General features: G+C 38.6%; 1 protein-coding gene across 1 annotated transcript; it reads right to left on the bottom strand.

Annotated features, from left to right (window-relative positions):
* Nucleotides 1–282: 282 nt before the first annotated feature.
* On the bottom strand, nt 283–14,885 carry LOC116676535 (guanine nucleotide-binding protein G(s) subunit alpha-like). The gene is made up of 5 exons (XM_032507581.1): nt 14,256–14,885; nt 10,986–11,058; nt 5,532–5,586; nt 5,009–5,128; nt 283–387 (listed from the first exon to the last, which is right to left on the bottom strand). Exons 1-5 carry the CDS (start codon nt 14,392–14,394, stop codon nt 289–291), a joined length of 486 nt encoding a protein of 161 aa, XP_032363472.1. The 5' UTR covers nt 14,395–14,885; the 3' UTR covers nt 283–288.

A 14,885-nucleotide genomic window follows, 5' to 3' on the forward strand; every position in this document is an offset into this window, starting at 1 on the left:
GTTTGAACTGCAGGAGATTCTCTTGACCATGTCTACATGCCTAAATGCATTGAGTTGCCGCCATGTGATTGGCTGCTTAGAAATTAAGTGTTAACGAGCAGTTGGACAGGTGTACCTAATAAAGTGGCCGGTGAGTGTATATTAATTTTTTCCGGCCATTATAAATGCCGATAACCTCGGCCAGCCTATATATCGGTCGGGCTCTACTTTGAAACCTACCTGCTGGTTGCTGTAAACTGCTATATAAATAAATGTTGATTGATTGATTGATAATAAAAAAGAGACTTACTATTGTGCGCAGTCGATGAGTTGATATTCGTTGGACCTTTCCCAGCAGGACTGCACACCCTCGTCCTGCCAGAGGATCTTTGCATGGTCATAAAACTCCTGGAAAGAGAAAGAGGGGTTTATGTCAACAGCATACCACAACAGAAATAACTAAGAGTCAGGCTCTCGTTTTAGGATCCCTAAAATAAAGACACTATATCACAAAAAGAGCTGTGTGTCAGTAAAACAAGAATCTTGCATAGCATTATGCTTTTGGCTTTTTAAAAGAGAAGAAAAAACAGAAGAAGAAATGTTGTTACAGTGAAGACCCACTGAACATGACGCAAAGTTCGCCCCCTGTCCCTGGCCTTCAAACTTACAGATACAAATAAAAACCAAGTGTTGGAGAAAGTGCAGGTTGCTCATTTACACGTTAGAAGAGAAATGGTGTTAAAAAGTTGTCCCTTATCATACCTAAACTATACTGAATGCAGCACACAACAAATGATGGACTTTACACATTGGTGGATGGCCATATAGGAAAAAGTTGTTGCTGGTTGGTATCTTCGGATGATATCTGTGTCCCTGGCTTAAAACGGTACTTCCTGTCCGAGTCTCAGTTGGTGAAAACGTTTAGGACATATGAACGGAGGCAGTGATACTCCCTGGCTCAGTTTGTAGATGAAGGCCGACTCGGAGAGGAGCAACAGATGAGCGGGCTCTGACAGAGGCAGCAAACAGAACAGTTCACCGAGTTCATGAAGAAATGGAGAGCTTTGTAAGGACACAAGGCTCGGCTGTCACTGCACATGGGCCTATCTCTTCACTACGATCTGCAGTTGGTCACATCCAACCTGATCCAGCACAAGCAAGCCATTATGAGTTATAGAGCTGTACTGCATACCCAGGAAATACTTGGAGTTGGGATGTGATGTATGAGGTGGATAAATAGGACGAGGTTTAAAACGAGTTTTTTGTCAGTTATGTTTTCTTATCATATTACAAAACTAATATTTACTAGAGTAAATATTGATTAATATGCATCCCAGAAGAGGGTACAAGGGGGTTAACCAGTTTGGTTTAGTACATAAATGCAAATTGATCAATGAGTAGGGTTGGGCACTGTTTGGATTTTAACGATTATGATTCCGATTCCGATTATTCCTTTCGATTATTCCTTTCGAATCAATGCTCGATTCTGATTCTTTGAGGGGTGGAGTTGAAATGGGTCAAATTCTTATTTCACAAATACGAGAAAGGTATTATTTTGATTCAATGGTGGGTTGCAGTTTTACAGGCATTTTTCAACGCAAAATAAAGCCACACTAGAGCGCTGGTTACTGTGCTCCGTGGCTCCAACACAACAAGTGCCAGGCCGCTTCGGAAACCAAAAACGTGTAAAATTAAATTTGGATCCGATGATCAGATTTGAAACCAAATCCTCCAAACGATTCCACTGGGATCGTAATTTTTAAAGTGATTCCAAGTAGGAATCGGTTCTCAATGCCCAACCCTATCAGTAAGTTAACCAATTACTTTGAGATCCTGTGTAAAAAAAAAAATAAGACAGTGCTCTAAAAACTTGCTGCAGAATTATACGCTTCAATTTGAATTAAACTGAATTCCTAAAATAAAGCTGAGGAAAAGGTAATTTGAGTAATCTACCAGGTGACATATTAGAGGTGTTATATCCCTGATATTGTATGTAGGGATTGACATTTTATAATTTAAAATACTGTATTTTTTTCTGAGATATTCAAAGTTTTTGGGGGAAAATCTCACCATTTTCAACTCTTTCAGACATAGGAAATGCATAAAGATATGTCCTCCATAGTTTTGATGCAACGTTCAAAACTATGCTACAGCATGAAGTTGCTTCAGAGAGTGGTTCTGTTTATACAACAGCTACTTCATGTCTGCCTGTTCATGTCTGTTGTTGATCTTAAAGAGGTTTCTCCCTTTTTTCCCCTCTGTTGAATCAAGGATTTGTATTAATAATTTTATTATAAAATTGTTAAGTCCTGTAAGCCAAATTTGTGAATTTGAGCTATTCACAGTAACTCAAATTCCCTTGACTAACTTGACTACAATGACTGGGAGCAAAGAGGTGGGCATGGCAGCAATCGGTCTGAGTTAAAAAATGTATTTTGTATAAAGGGCATAATCCATTTCATTATTAACATTTAAGGATACTTCTTTAATGAATAATACCAACAAGGATTACTGATTAGAAATGAAACTTGAAAGGAAATCAAGACTTTGGAGATTCAATCTTGGCCTCGGTGCTTATTTTCTCTTCCTCTCTTCCTCCTTTGCTTAAGGCAGAGTCAACCAGTTCAACTGGTTTCTAGAGGGCCCTAAGGCCAGGCAAGGGGGAGGCGGGTGGAAGAGTTGGAGGAGAGTTTAACCAGTTTAAACACTGCAAGTATCCTGCTGGGGGGGGGGGGGGGGGGGGGGGGGGGACAGGGAGGACACAGTGTTCTTCTTTAATTTGTAATTTCAATGTTACAAAGTTGGAATAATCATTTTTTGGAGTTTGACAACACTTCTATTCTCTTAATGTTTGTTCCACTGATTGGTTAAAGCTACATATAACTTTAAATTTGAGAAACATGCTTCTTTTAGACCACCACGTCCAATCAAAGTATCTAGATGTGCATGAGTTTAACTCTGAAAACCCTTTGATGTTGATGAAAATGTATTGGGGATTTGAATTGCTGGTCATGATTTTTTATTGACATACTAAAATATACTATTATGTTGTTGCTTTTTTTAAAATAGAGTTGCAACTAATGATCTTTTTCATAGACCTTTTCACGGCCGACATGTTAACATGTCATAGTAGGAAAGGCACGGGTGTATTCAAAACCATTACTGATGGCTGCATTCCACTTAGGTGAGGCCCTGGTATTGTACACGCTGACTCACTGTAATAGCTTACTGGTACACTTGATGGAATTATGCCATCGTTAAGGTTATGAATTTCAACTGGGCTTTTCCAACTATTCATCTGCTGATTATTGTCTCGATTACTTGGTTAATCCAAATTTCCTGAAGCACAACATGGTGTGTTCAAATGTCTTGTTTTGTTTGACCAGCAGTCCCAAACCCAAAAATATTAAATTTTCAAATTATATAAAACAGAACTTATAAAAGAAAACCTTTAAGAAGGGGGGGGAATGTTGAATAAACCATCAAAAGTGTCACAGACTTTGTTTGCTACCGATCAACTAATCCATTTGATTGATAGTTTCAGCTAAATCAAAACGTTTTATCATAATCGGTTATGGTCTTATTATTATTTTTGACAATGCAGCGAGTCTCTGAGAGGCCGCTGGGAGCAGACTGCCGCTCAGGGGGGAAGCCCTCTGAGTCTCAGTGTTTCTGGAGGACAGGTCCCTCTAGACGCATTTGGGTTATTACAGACAATTAAAGGCGGTGTGGATCTCTCAGGTGAGAGGCTTATTCAATTGACAGCCTCCCAAGCAGAAGCACACCTGCGAATTACTTAATCACTGCGCAAACACACAGGGCGGACTCAAAAAGGCTGCCGTGGGACGTACCATACACATCTATAGCACAAATTGCCAGGGGACCTGCTCGGCAGGCTGGATATGGTTCTCCATGACGTTTAACAGTGGTTTATAATGAGACATTGAGACTAATTTCAAACATCTGAAAAAATAAATCCATCTATAAAAATGGAAGTACACAGACAAACTAGACTGGGATTAAGATTTGAAACTGTTAAAAGCCTTAATTCTAAAACCTTTTCCCACCAAAATAAGCGTATATATGTGAGTTGTATACAGGCAAAAATAGGCAATAGACTCCTTTCCCATTGCTAGCAGACGAGCATGCCTATCTGTTTTTCTTTCTGGCGTGTCACGTTCAACTTCACATGGAGAAAACAGGTTTTTTTTTTTTTTAAATATATCTACTGACTTATTCAGTCTCTCTTTTAAACTCCTGGCCGACTAATTTAGGACGATGTGCGAGCGCTGCTTGCGGGGGAGACGGGCGGAATTTGTGGCCGAGGTAACTAAGGTTCCTGCTGGAGACGACTCACATCATAGCATCACGCCGGAAAAGGAAATTTTGCATGTCCACCCGGGTGTCATGTTTTCATCACTGCCAGTAGAAGCTGGAGCCGTTAAACACTGTGACTAGTGCAGTCATTTGTCCCAGGACTGAAAGCGGCTTGTAATCGTTCCCACTAAAGACAAAAGCCAGATGTCAGTGGATGTCAGTGGTTTTTTTAGTAATTCTAGTAAAGGGGTATAAGTTTAGGGCTTCAACTAATTGAACATTGTTTTTTTATCAATTAATCTACCCATAAAAAAAAAAAGATTTGATCACAAAAAAAATATCTACCCATCATTTTAACAAATATATCATATGGTCTATTTAATGTTTAAAAGAAAATAGTGGAAAATGTCTTGTTTTGTCCAACCAGCAGTCCAAAATCCAGTTCAGTTAAATATCATAGATAAAACCATGGACATTTCGGGGATTTCTGTCTTAAAAACATCACTCAATTAATTAGTTGAGTATCAAAATTATTTCCAAATACTGCCTCATAAGACGAGATAATTTAATGATACAACACTTGAATAGGCCTCAAGATGACATTAGACTAAGATTATTAGGATACAACGGCACGTGCAGTTGAAAAAAAGGAAATAATGTAGTGCAGAAGTCAGAGAGTCAATAGGTCCCAAGGATTGAAGGTGCAACTTACCGAAGGAAACTCAAAATCCTTCTGGTTTACTTGGTTCAGGACATAATCGATTCGGCTTTTGTTCGCAGGACAGGCTACCTGGCATGGCGGTGTCAGCGTATTCATGGCAGCCACAATCGTCTGGATGGTGGAAACAAAAGAAGAAAATTGAATACAATAATTTGTTGGAAAAAACCCACAACAAGGGTTAATATTCAACCCTTTTTAGTTAACATTTTCGTCTTAAAGCTCCTTTACATCCACACGCCATAGAGAGCTTCATTTTAATGAGCTACGTGTTCATTTTGAAGGTTAAGTGCTGCAGTTTTTACTTCTGATTACTAAAAACTGATTACTCAGTATTTCAATAGCATTCAGAAAACCAGTTGTCAAGAAAAAGTTCTTTTATGCATAACATCAGTTGTAATTCTTTTTAACTTTACGACAAACGGACTGCATTGTGGACTCCAGGTTGTAACCTTTTAGCAAATCTGTCATCATTGCTCCTTAATACGGAGGGGAAAGCACTACAAAACATTCTTACCTCTATAGCTTCTTTAATGTTGTTTTTAATATCATGTATTTTCTGTTTTTTCTCCCTGCGAAGAACAAAGAAGGGTTCATGTTATTACACAAAAGCATAAATTACAAGAATTAAGCACTATTGCATCAAATGAAATGTCAACTGAAACAAAGGTCAATCACTTTGATCCTAACAAAAACATTTTACTATTATCTCCAAAATATGGCTCCATGAGGATATATTCAGCTATAAATCCAAATATGGATAACGTAGCTGTACAAGCTAGAATATTTTTATTTATTTATAGTGTTAGTGCCAGCAGATTCTGGTAGGGATTTGCTGGGTAACATAAACCTCTCTTTGTCAGTCTGGAGGTGAATTCTATCAGATATCAGTATTATGGCTGCTCCAGATGCACAGATACATTTATTTAGCTGTTTGGCCAAGTGCAATTCCTGAATTTTGTCTACTTGCTGATACCAAATGAGCACAGCAGAACTTATCTTCATTCTGGCAATGACATTTATTAAACAGAAAACAGCAGAGTGGGGATGTGGAGGACAACACGGACTGTTAGTGTACATTGTAGGCTGTTTTTGAGTCCAATATTAACTACACACTACCATGAGCACAACATAGGATCCAAAGTATTAGCAAATGCTAAATGCTCCGTATTGTCGTCCACTTTATGTGTTAAAGACCAACACATACACACACAGCATGGCACTCAAGTTTAGGGGCTGCGCTTTTTCAGCAGCAGCCCCTAAACTGTGGAATGAGCTACCTCCACAGGTCAAATGGGCCACGACCCTCGAATCTTTTAAATCCCGTCTTAAAACTCACTTGTATTCCCTGGCTTTTAACCCAGCATGAGAACTGTGGGGTCTTATGCTGTTTTATGTGTTCTATGTGTTTTTATATGTGTTTTTGTATGCTTTATTTCTTGTCCAGCACTCTGTAAACCTTTGCTTTTTAAAATGTGCTACAAAAACAAAATGGATTGGATTGGATACCAGCAGTTAACGTCTAACGTCAAACAGGTTTTTCAGAATCCAGACTAAAAACAAGTTTGACAAGTCAGATTTGATACTGAAATTGCCCAAATGAAACAACCTAAGAGCTGCTTACACCTTTAGGAAACTGCATAGTGTGATTTTTTCTGAATGACCCACGGCAAAATAACCCAGTATATCAGAGCAACACTAAGCATACCCATGTGTGTTACATTTGAGGGCTGTGCAGTAAATATTGTCAACATTAGAGCAGCCTGTAATACTCATGTTGAGCAGAATGACTTCAAATTAAGAGCATGGATGAATGTGTTTTAAATGACTTTTCTGAAAAAGTAACACCATCAGTGTTGCTGCATTGCGTTATGCTGCTGTAATTGAAACTCTGCCCTAACTTAGGATGTTGTGGGGGAAAACAAAGTTTCAGTGGTGGCCTAAAGGTTAAAGCTTGTGACCGGGATGCCGTTGGTTCAAACCCCAGACCAACAGGATAAAATCTGGGTGGGGAAAGTGAAAGAGCAGCGCATGTCCCTCCCTCATTACCACCACTTGAGCAAGGCCCTCCACCCAACCGCTCCAGTGGAGCTGCTCAGCGGCCAGCCAATCAGAAGGCTGGTTGTACTGGGCCGCTTCCAGGTATGAATGTGTAACTGTGTAAATGTGACAGGTCGTTGGTGCAAATGAGAATTTGTTCTTAAATCGACTTACCTGGATAAATAAAAGGTTAATAAAAAAACGTTTTAAATTAAAATAAGTTTCAACCTTGAAATGGAGAAATATATTTCTTAAGGACAATTCTCTCTTCTCTTAGTGAGCTTGGTTGTCTTTTAATATTGGGTGATACTGTCATGATATCTATAATCTAATACCTCAACATCGATCATTTACATTTTTTTTTAGGATGACCATTGGTGCTTTCAGAAGATATAAAAATTCAGAGGAATTAATAATGAGGATATGATGACCAAAAAGTTTAAGATATTGATTTTACTGAGCTTAAAGTGGACTTACAGAACAAGCAACTCCTCTATCTAGCACGTATTTCTTTGTACGTGGAAAAGTTATTTTAACTGCTCCTAATAATTGCTACCATTGCAGCTTTCATTAGGGATGGACTGATTATCGGCCCGTTTTTGGCACTTGCAGATTATCTGTATCGGCATTTTATTTGCATGATAACCGATAAAGTTAATTAATTTAAAAAGTGTGCTAGTTTGGCTCCGCTACCGCTCTGTGTCAGACCGTCTGCCTCGGTTTCACTCACCACTGAGTCTGAATTAATGTCCCGCCCACAACACTATCTGACTACCTGTTACTCGGCATTATGTTGAAAGTTCTAATTTTTACATAATTGCTTAAAGCAGTTAAACAAAGCTTTGTGTTGGAATATATAACATTCCAAAATCTTAATTTGGACTTTTAGATTTTCATTTTCACTGTAAATGCATACCAGTTTCAAATAGCGGTTATTGGTTACATTAACTAATAGTAATAATCGTATCGGCCCTGAAAAAAACTTATCGGCTGCTCCCTACTTTTAATATGTAGTATCTAATGATTTGTAACTTGAATCAGGCTCTGTTCAAATGAAACACTGTTGATGCAAGGTGGTTCACATTGTATTTTGGTCATGAGTTGGAGTGAACTTTGGAAGGGATGTTTGGGCTAAAAGTGATGACTTGGATGTGATCTTTGGTTTGCCACGTAGCAGAAACCTATTTGTTATCTAACATGTGACCTAAACATATCCTATATAAAGAATGTCTGAGGTATTGAAAGCTAGAGTGTGTTCCTTGGGTTACCACTCTCCAAGCTTCTGCAGAGCTTGTAAATTGACGCTGAATCTTTGATATAATAAACCTTATAATCAAGAAACAGTGTCGAGGCGGCTTTCTTTTGACACATCATCCAGTATTGTTGTTCAGGCACCACAAATGTTAAAAAGTCGTCAGTGGGACAGATGTGTCACAGGCTTGTGATTGGTTCAGGCAAATCAAAATAAACTCCCTTACCAAAAGAAAAGAACATGAAAAGAAAATGAACATTAAGTGAATCTGAATAACATTTCAGTCTGATTATCAGGGTAAAAAAAAGCATCACAGCTCTAATGATACCACCAAATAAAACCAAGCTACAGCATCATTTTATAAAGCTAGTCCGACAAAACAGGATGTCACCTTAGGCTCTGGGAAACTTTTACGGGCATTTTTCCCCATTTTATGACATCTTGTAACCACATGACTAATTGTGAAAATAATCAGCACAGCAGATAATGAAAATAACCTGCAGCCCTATTTTATAATATACTTCTCACAATAAATAGAGACGCTCCAAGACAACAGAGGGCCTTGGTTCTTAGGTTTCTTAACACTTTTTTTTATTGTATTAGTTCTGACTCCACTGTAAAAAGTTCTCAAAGTCAGGGGAACCAGTGATCGGACGGGCTGTACTCGATATTTAGGGGGGGAAAAGGGGTCCGGGATTGCCTCCGCATGACTCTCACAGACCGTTCCCAACCTCGTCAAATACCGACTCTTTGTCACAGCCCTCGGCATCTGACACCAACGCACAAGGCACTCACAAGCTCTAACAAGACCGGACCGGCTATCAAAAACAAAGAACAGAGAAGCATTACAACACACACACACACACACACACACAGAGGGAGTGTGACTTCATTCTCTGCTCAGGACGCTGTTACTTCACTATATCTTTACATAGCAAACAGTTGTTTACTGCTACATTAAGTTCTGAATAGCAAGCACAGCCCCTTTAACATTTACATTACTAAACCAAATGGCTAAGAAACTCCCTCACTCCGATTTCCTAAAAGGAAGGAGATGTTTCAACTTTGTAAGAGTGGTTTTAGAGAACTTCTCTCAGTTCCTCTCCTTTATTTCACTCCGAGCGACCGCAGTATGACAAAGAGAGAAAGAATACATTCCTCCAATTGGACCTTCACAACATAACAAAAAAACACTGCCCAGTCTCTCAGCCTCATCCCTCCTATATTACTGTGTCTCTCCCCATCGTCTCCCCCTGTCCTTATCCTCCCAGCACCTGGCGCTGCCAGCCCTGCACCCAGAGGGGGAAAGCCAGCAAGGTGAACTCCCCCGGAGCCCAAAGAGCGCAAACAACCCTGGAGCTTAACGCTTCTGGGGAGTGACAGCCAACTGTGGATTTGTCATTACACCAGAGCGTCTGGGTCTGTGAGGAGCATCTGTTCAACATGACCCAAAAATAAGCACATGATGATGCTCCTACCCTAAAACCCTTTTCTAGGAAATAGATGATTAAGAATAGAAGAAAAAGAAATGAGACTATTGTTTCCATTGCATCAACTTGGGATTAAGTTTTTGGAAATTCACAAGATAGGGGGGCTTGAAAACATCCAGGGAAATGTTTCCATGAAAACCTGAAACGGATAAAGCATTCTTCTTGTGTCATGCAAACTTGGTAGGATTTACTAATGCATTACAAAAATCTGCCCAAAATATTTACCTTCATATCAGACAGTTAAAAAAAAAAAAACTATGAAGAGTCTATCCCTTCATGCCAACAGAAATGGGAAAAAGAAACTTTGGTTTACTAGCCAGGCGATCAGTTTTAGTCAATAAAGATCCTTTTATGAGTAGAAATTCATCCAAAGTTTTCCTGCTAATAACGTTACAAGTTTGTTTCTAGCAACCAGAATAGTGAGATGTTTTATACTTGGATTATTGTTAGTTCTATGTTTAGTATTGGAGCTGGCTATATGCATGTGTTATATATGGATATTATGAATATGAGGAAATAATATTGTCTAGGATTGGAACACTGTAATATTGTTATTCTCATTATTGATTCAGCTACTGATTATTTTCTCAATAGCGAAATAGTGAAAAAAGAAAAGCTCATCACAGGTTCATCAAATGTCTTTTCCAAAGCCAACGACATTTAGTTAACTGTAATATTAACTGAATAAATATGATAAACACACTAAAAAATGCAAATTCTCCCATTTGAGAAGTTGAAACCAGGGAATATTTTCCATGTTTGCTTGAGAAATAACTCAAATTGATTATTTTCTATCCAATGATTTATAACAATATGTCTTTAAAAAGTCCTACCGTTTGTTGAATCTTTGTCCTGATGGGTCTTCATTAATTGGCATTTTGTTTGACGATTTGATGACACTAAAGTTCCAAATTAACCAACTCATATTATTGTCCTAGCTGAGTGAAATAGACCTGTCTATCATTTGTATCCCCAAAACATCACCACATCATTAAGGTATTTGGTCAACAAATATTTTCACATTTGATCCTGGAAGTATCATCCAATATCCTGATTATCAGTTTCTCGGCTACATTCTGTAAAGAAAACCACCAGAACTGTCTGTAGTGGTTTATTGATGAAGTGCACTGTATGAGTGTGTGTGACAACAGAGATACAGAATAAAACATGGAAGGAAATCAACACTTACTCTGCGTTGAAGCCATTAACGTGTAGTATTCGCATCTGTTTAACTATCGTGCTTTTTCCAGATTCACCAGCCCCTGAAAGCAAAAAGAGGACAGAAAAATGTTTGTTAAAAGTTACGGTACGAAACCTCCTCAAAAGGGCACCGACTAAAACATCCAGAATGGGGATCCATCTAAAACTAGTGGATTATGTTTTAAAGCCTGTTGTTGGATACTGGAAGGTTTAGGCCTTTTGGTGTCTTAGTTACAAGTAGTTACTCTTCAGGTTGAGATATTACATGACAAGCTTATAAAATACAACGTATTGTTTTAAAAAAAAAAAGTGTAGTTGGGGTCCCTTGAGGTGTCTCACATTAACATTGAGTTATTAGCAGTTCCACCAAAAAGACATTTCTCCTCCAAAATGACCACAATCCCTCATTTCACATAGCAGCAAAGACAAAAAAAATAAAAAGAATTAATACAAAACAAAGGAAAACTACCTCGACCAGCCACAAGAGTAAAATGCTACTTATGCATTGTTGCATCTATGCTAACAATCTAAAAGTCGAAGTACTTTTATAATAATAGTGTTTAATTATTCTAAGGAGAAATTTGTTTTGGACATTAAGTAACTTACTTTGCTGTAAGAGTTACAGACACAACGACAAGCACAGGGTTAAAAAAACAATTAAAAGACAAATGTACAGTCAACATATGGGCTTCTCAGGGGGCTGTGCAAAATGCTGATTTACCACTTTCTATACTAAAATAAGATAAAAGCCATACTTCAAAACAAAAAACAATTTAAAACAATTTTGTTCATCCTTTTCATCCATCACAGTTGTAAAAGATGATGTATTTTCTGTAGAATGAGTACTTTAAATATTTTTTACTACCATTTTGCTTATACTAATCTGTTTGTTTTTTTTACTTTGGTAAGAGACTGTAGGTGGGAGAAGTGTTGTTTTCTTCGTCTTAGAGCAGAAGTGAGATGTCCTTAACCCTTGTATGGTATTCGGGTCAAATTGACCCATTTTAGATTTTTACAAGAAGAAAAATGGAACAAGTTACATTTTTTTCTACCTGAAATCAACTTTCTTTCCTTATTTCCTGTGATAAACATGTATTCCTGACTCAATTCAGAACATTATTCTGGACATGACCATTTATGTTGTTTCCATAGTGGATTTTTAACATGAATTATAACCTTATGACAAAAAAAAAAAAAACACTTCCATTTTTAATTGTGTTCTAGTAGACATATATGTTATCTCAGCTGTTTGAAATTGAGATAAAGACAATATTTGTCAATAGATTATGAAGTAAAATTTACTTCAGAATTGTTTTTAAAACCCCAAATAAGTCCCAGGTCAGTTTGACCCGAGGGACACGAGGGAGTCCCGGAACTGAAGACAACACAAGGGTTAAGCCCTGACAAATACTTTTAAGAATCAAGAAAATGTCATTTTCCATAATATTGGCATGACAAAATGTGTTAGACATTCACACGTTCACATTGAAAAAAAGAAATCCTAGCCTGGACACAAGGAGCTAGGCTACAGGCCTGCAGTTTAGAGTCTGAGTGTAAGTGTACAGATCTGGGATCAATTTCAGATTAGAATGAACAGGACAGTCTTTCAAGGGAAGACAGTAATCCTAATAGTAATCCTAATTTGCTCACTGTACTTCAAGAGGCTTGGCAACTCAAAGCGTTTTAAGTAAAACTTTAATTTAAATGTTAACTTCAAGTGAAGAGTGAAAGAGAGGCATTATCAGAACAATGTATCTAAATCTATTTAGCGTTGAGTCAAAGTGGAGCTTTCAACTCTAAAAAATGCTGCATAGTTTAATACATAATACTGCATCTTCTATAAAAGCTTTAGTGCATTTATTATTGATATTAATAAATGTCTGTTACATTCAAGCCATTGCCAAATAAGTTGCTACAACTAAGACTATCAGCTTCACAAAATTCTCTCCGTATTTTTCATTATGGCTATGTTCAGAAGATTGTGTCGTCCGGTGACTTTCCCACGCAGAAGCTCAAGCGTAGATAATTACCTCTTCTGAAGAGTACATCATGTTTTCATCCTCCTTGGCTACAAGCAAATGTGTGGAGGGGAGCGGTGGGGGGGGGGGGGGGGGTGCGCGATCACTGAAGGCTTGTATCATCTGGACGCGCCAACAATGTTGTTGTCATTATTTTGAATTCCTCATGGGGGCGACAGAAACTACGCGCTATAGCTTTAGCTGTTAAAATTTTGCGAGTAAAATCTGAATCTGGAATGGAACCAGTAACATTTCTCTGTCAAGTAAAGGTAGTAGTAGATAGTAAGTAAGTAAGTTTTTCCTATGGTATTGGTATACAGTTTTTAACTGCTCTGGGCCCTTCTATAAGTTATTTCACGGTACAATGACTGAGAATAGTAACATATTCAATATTTTTATGACTAAACATCATAATAAATCTAAAGCTGTTTGGGGCCATTTTAACTCGGGCCCACAGGCAGTTGCCTGGCTTGGTTAATGGTAAAGTCTGTGAACCAGAGTGCATTTCACCAGTGTTTCTAACTGGGATTAGCCGCAACTTGGGTATGTGACACAACTATGTCATGGCAGGTGTATTGCTCAGGACCCAAGAAAGCACAGTGTTGAGTTTGTAGTTGTGGATGAGCGGTTCTCAAGAAAGCTGCAAGCAGCAATACCACAGGCCGAGCAATCGCACTGTTCTGAACAGGCATGCTTTAAAATTACTAATAATAGCTGGAGTAGACAAGATTATGCAAAGGTGAGTGTGGAATCTGAAACATAGCATCAAACATGAAGTCTATAGGCCTAAATGACTCACAATGAACACACAAACACACAGTTTGCCTGTGCTGTTCTGTACGTCTGAAAAGACCTCCCAGCCTCTGCATGCTGCCTTCACACAAATGCTGTCCATCTGTCTGTCCACCATCTCTCACATGTTCTGTAATCATGATCTACACTAACCCTTGAATGCAGCAGACACAGGCCGGCTTTTCAACTGTCTGTAAAACCTGATGATGTAGTGACATCATGTCATTGCATCATTTATTGACGCTTCACTGATGTACGCTTGGGGGAAAAAAAGAAGTCATGGGTACATTCTGAAACAAGTGCTATTACTTTTGTATTAACAGAAGAAAACACACACACACACACACACACACACACACACACACACACACACACACACACACACACACACACACACACACACACACACACACACACACACACACACACACACACACACACAAACCTACCTAATAGTAGTAGCCGGTGAGTCGCCCGGTATATCTGTTTGTCTTTTTGGAGCTGCCTGTCTATCTTTTTGTTGGCTTCCCTCTGTGCCTTCTCCTCATTTCGTTGGTCTTCAGTCTTACTATTGCCAAGACAGCCCATCTTCCCAAAACCCCAGTAATAGGTTCAGGTGGAGGCAGGGTTGTGGGTGGGTGGGTGGGTAGGTAGGTAGGTAGGTGTAGGGAGTGCGGAAGGAGGCAGGGTGTTGATCAGAAGCAAATCAATCAACCCTAAATTCCTAGACTGGCCCAACAGAGGAACACCCGCCTCAAAATGGGTGTCATTTATGTTGCCAAATGAAACAAGATGTAAACCAGTTAGTAGACAGTGGGCTCCACCAGGCTTTGGCACAGTGTTTATGGATGAATGTGGCTATTTACTGGCAATTTATCAACATGAGATCACTCCAAAAGGAGCGGGCAACAATGCCGCCCTCTCACACGCTTAATTCTTGTGTTTTTTTTACTGTAAATCCGCAATGAAGTCATCAACATTAACATGAGTGGATGTGAAATTTCCAGCCTTGCAATGTACATGAATTGTCAATGGTCCTGTTTGTTTAAATCAATTTACACTGCCTTTGAAGCACATAT

The sequence above is a fragment of the Etheostoma spectabile genome, unplaced genomic scaffold, assembly GCF_008692095.1.
Source record: "Etheostoma spectabile isolate EspeVRDwgs_2016 unplaced genomic scaffold, UIUC_Espe_1.0 scaffold00003416, whole genome shotgun sequence".
Classification (NCBI taxonomy): domain Eukaryota; kingdom Metazoa; phylum Chordata; class Actinopteri; order Perciformes; family Percidae; genus Etheostoma; species Etheostoma spectabile.

What these genes read in the sequence shown, in the direction of transcription:
- LOC116676535 (XM_032507581.1), bottom strand. Translation starts at nt 14,394, where the DNA reads ATGGGCTGTCTTGGCAATAGTAAGACTGAAGACCAACGAAATGAGGAG. An exon ending in ACATTAAAGAAGCTATAGAG is followed by an intron (nt 5,129 to 5,531) that starts GTAAGAATGTTT and finishes TCCACCATCCAG; the next exon opens with ACGATTGTGGCTGCCATGAA. An exon ending in AGGATTTTGAGTTTCCTTCG is followed by an intron (nt 388 to 5,008) that starts GTAAGTTGCACC and finishes TTCTCTTTCCAG; the next exon opens with GAGTTTTATGACCATGCAAA.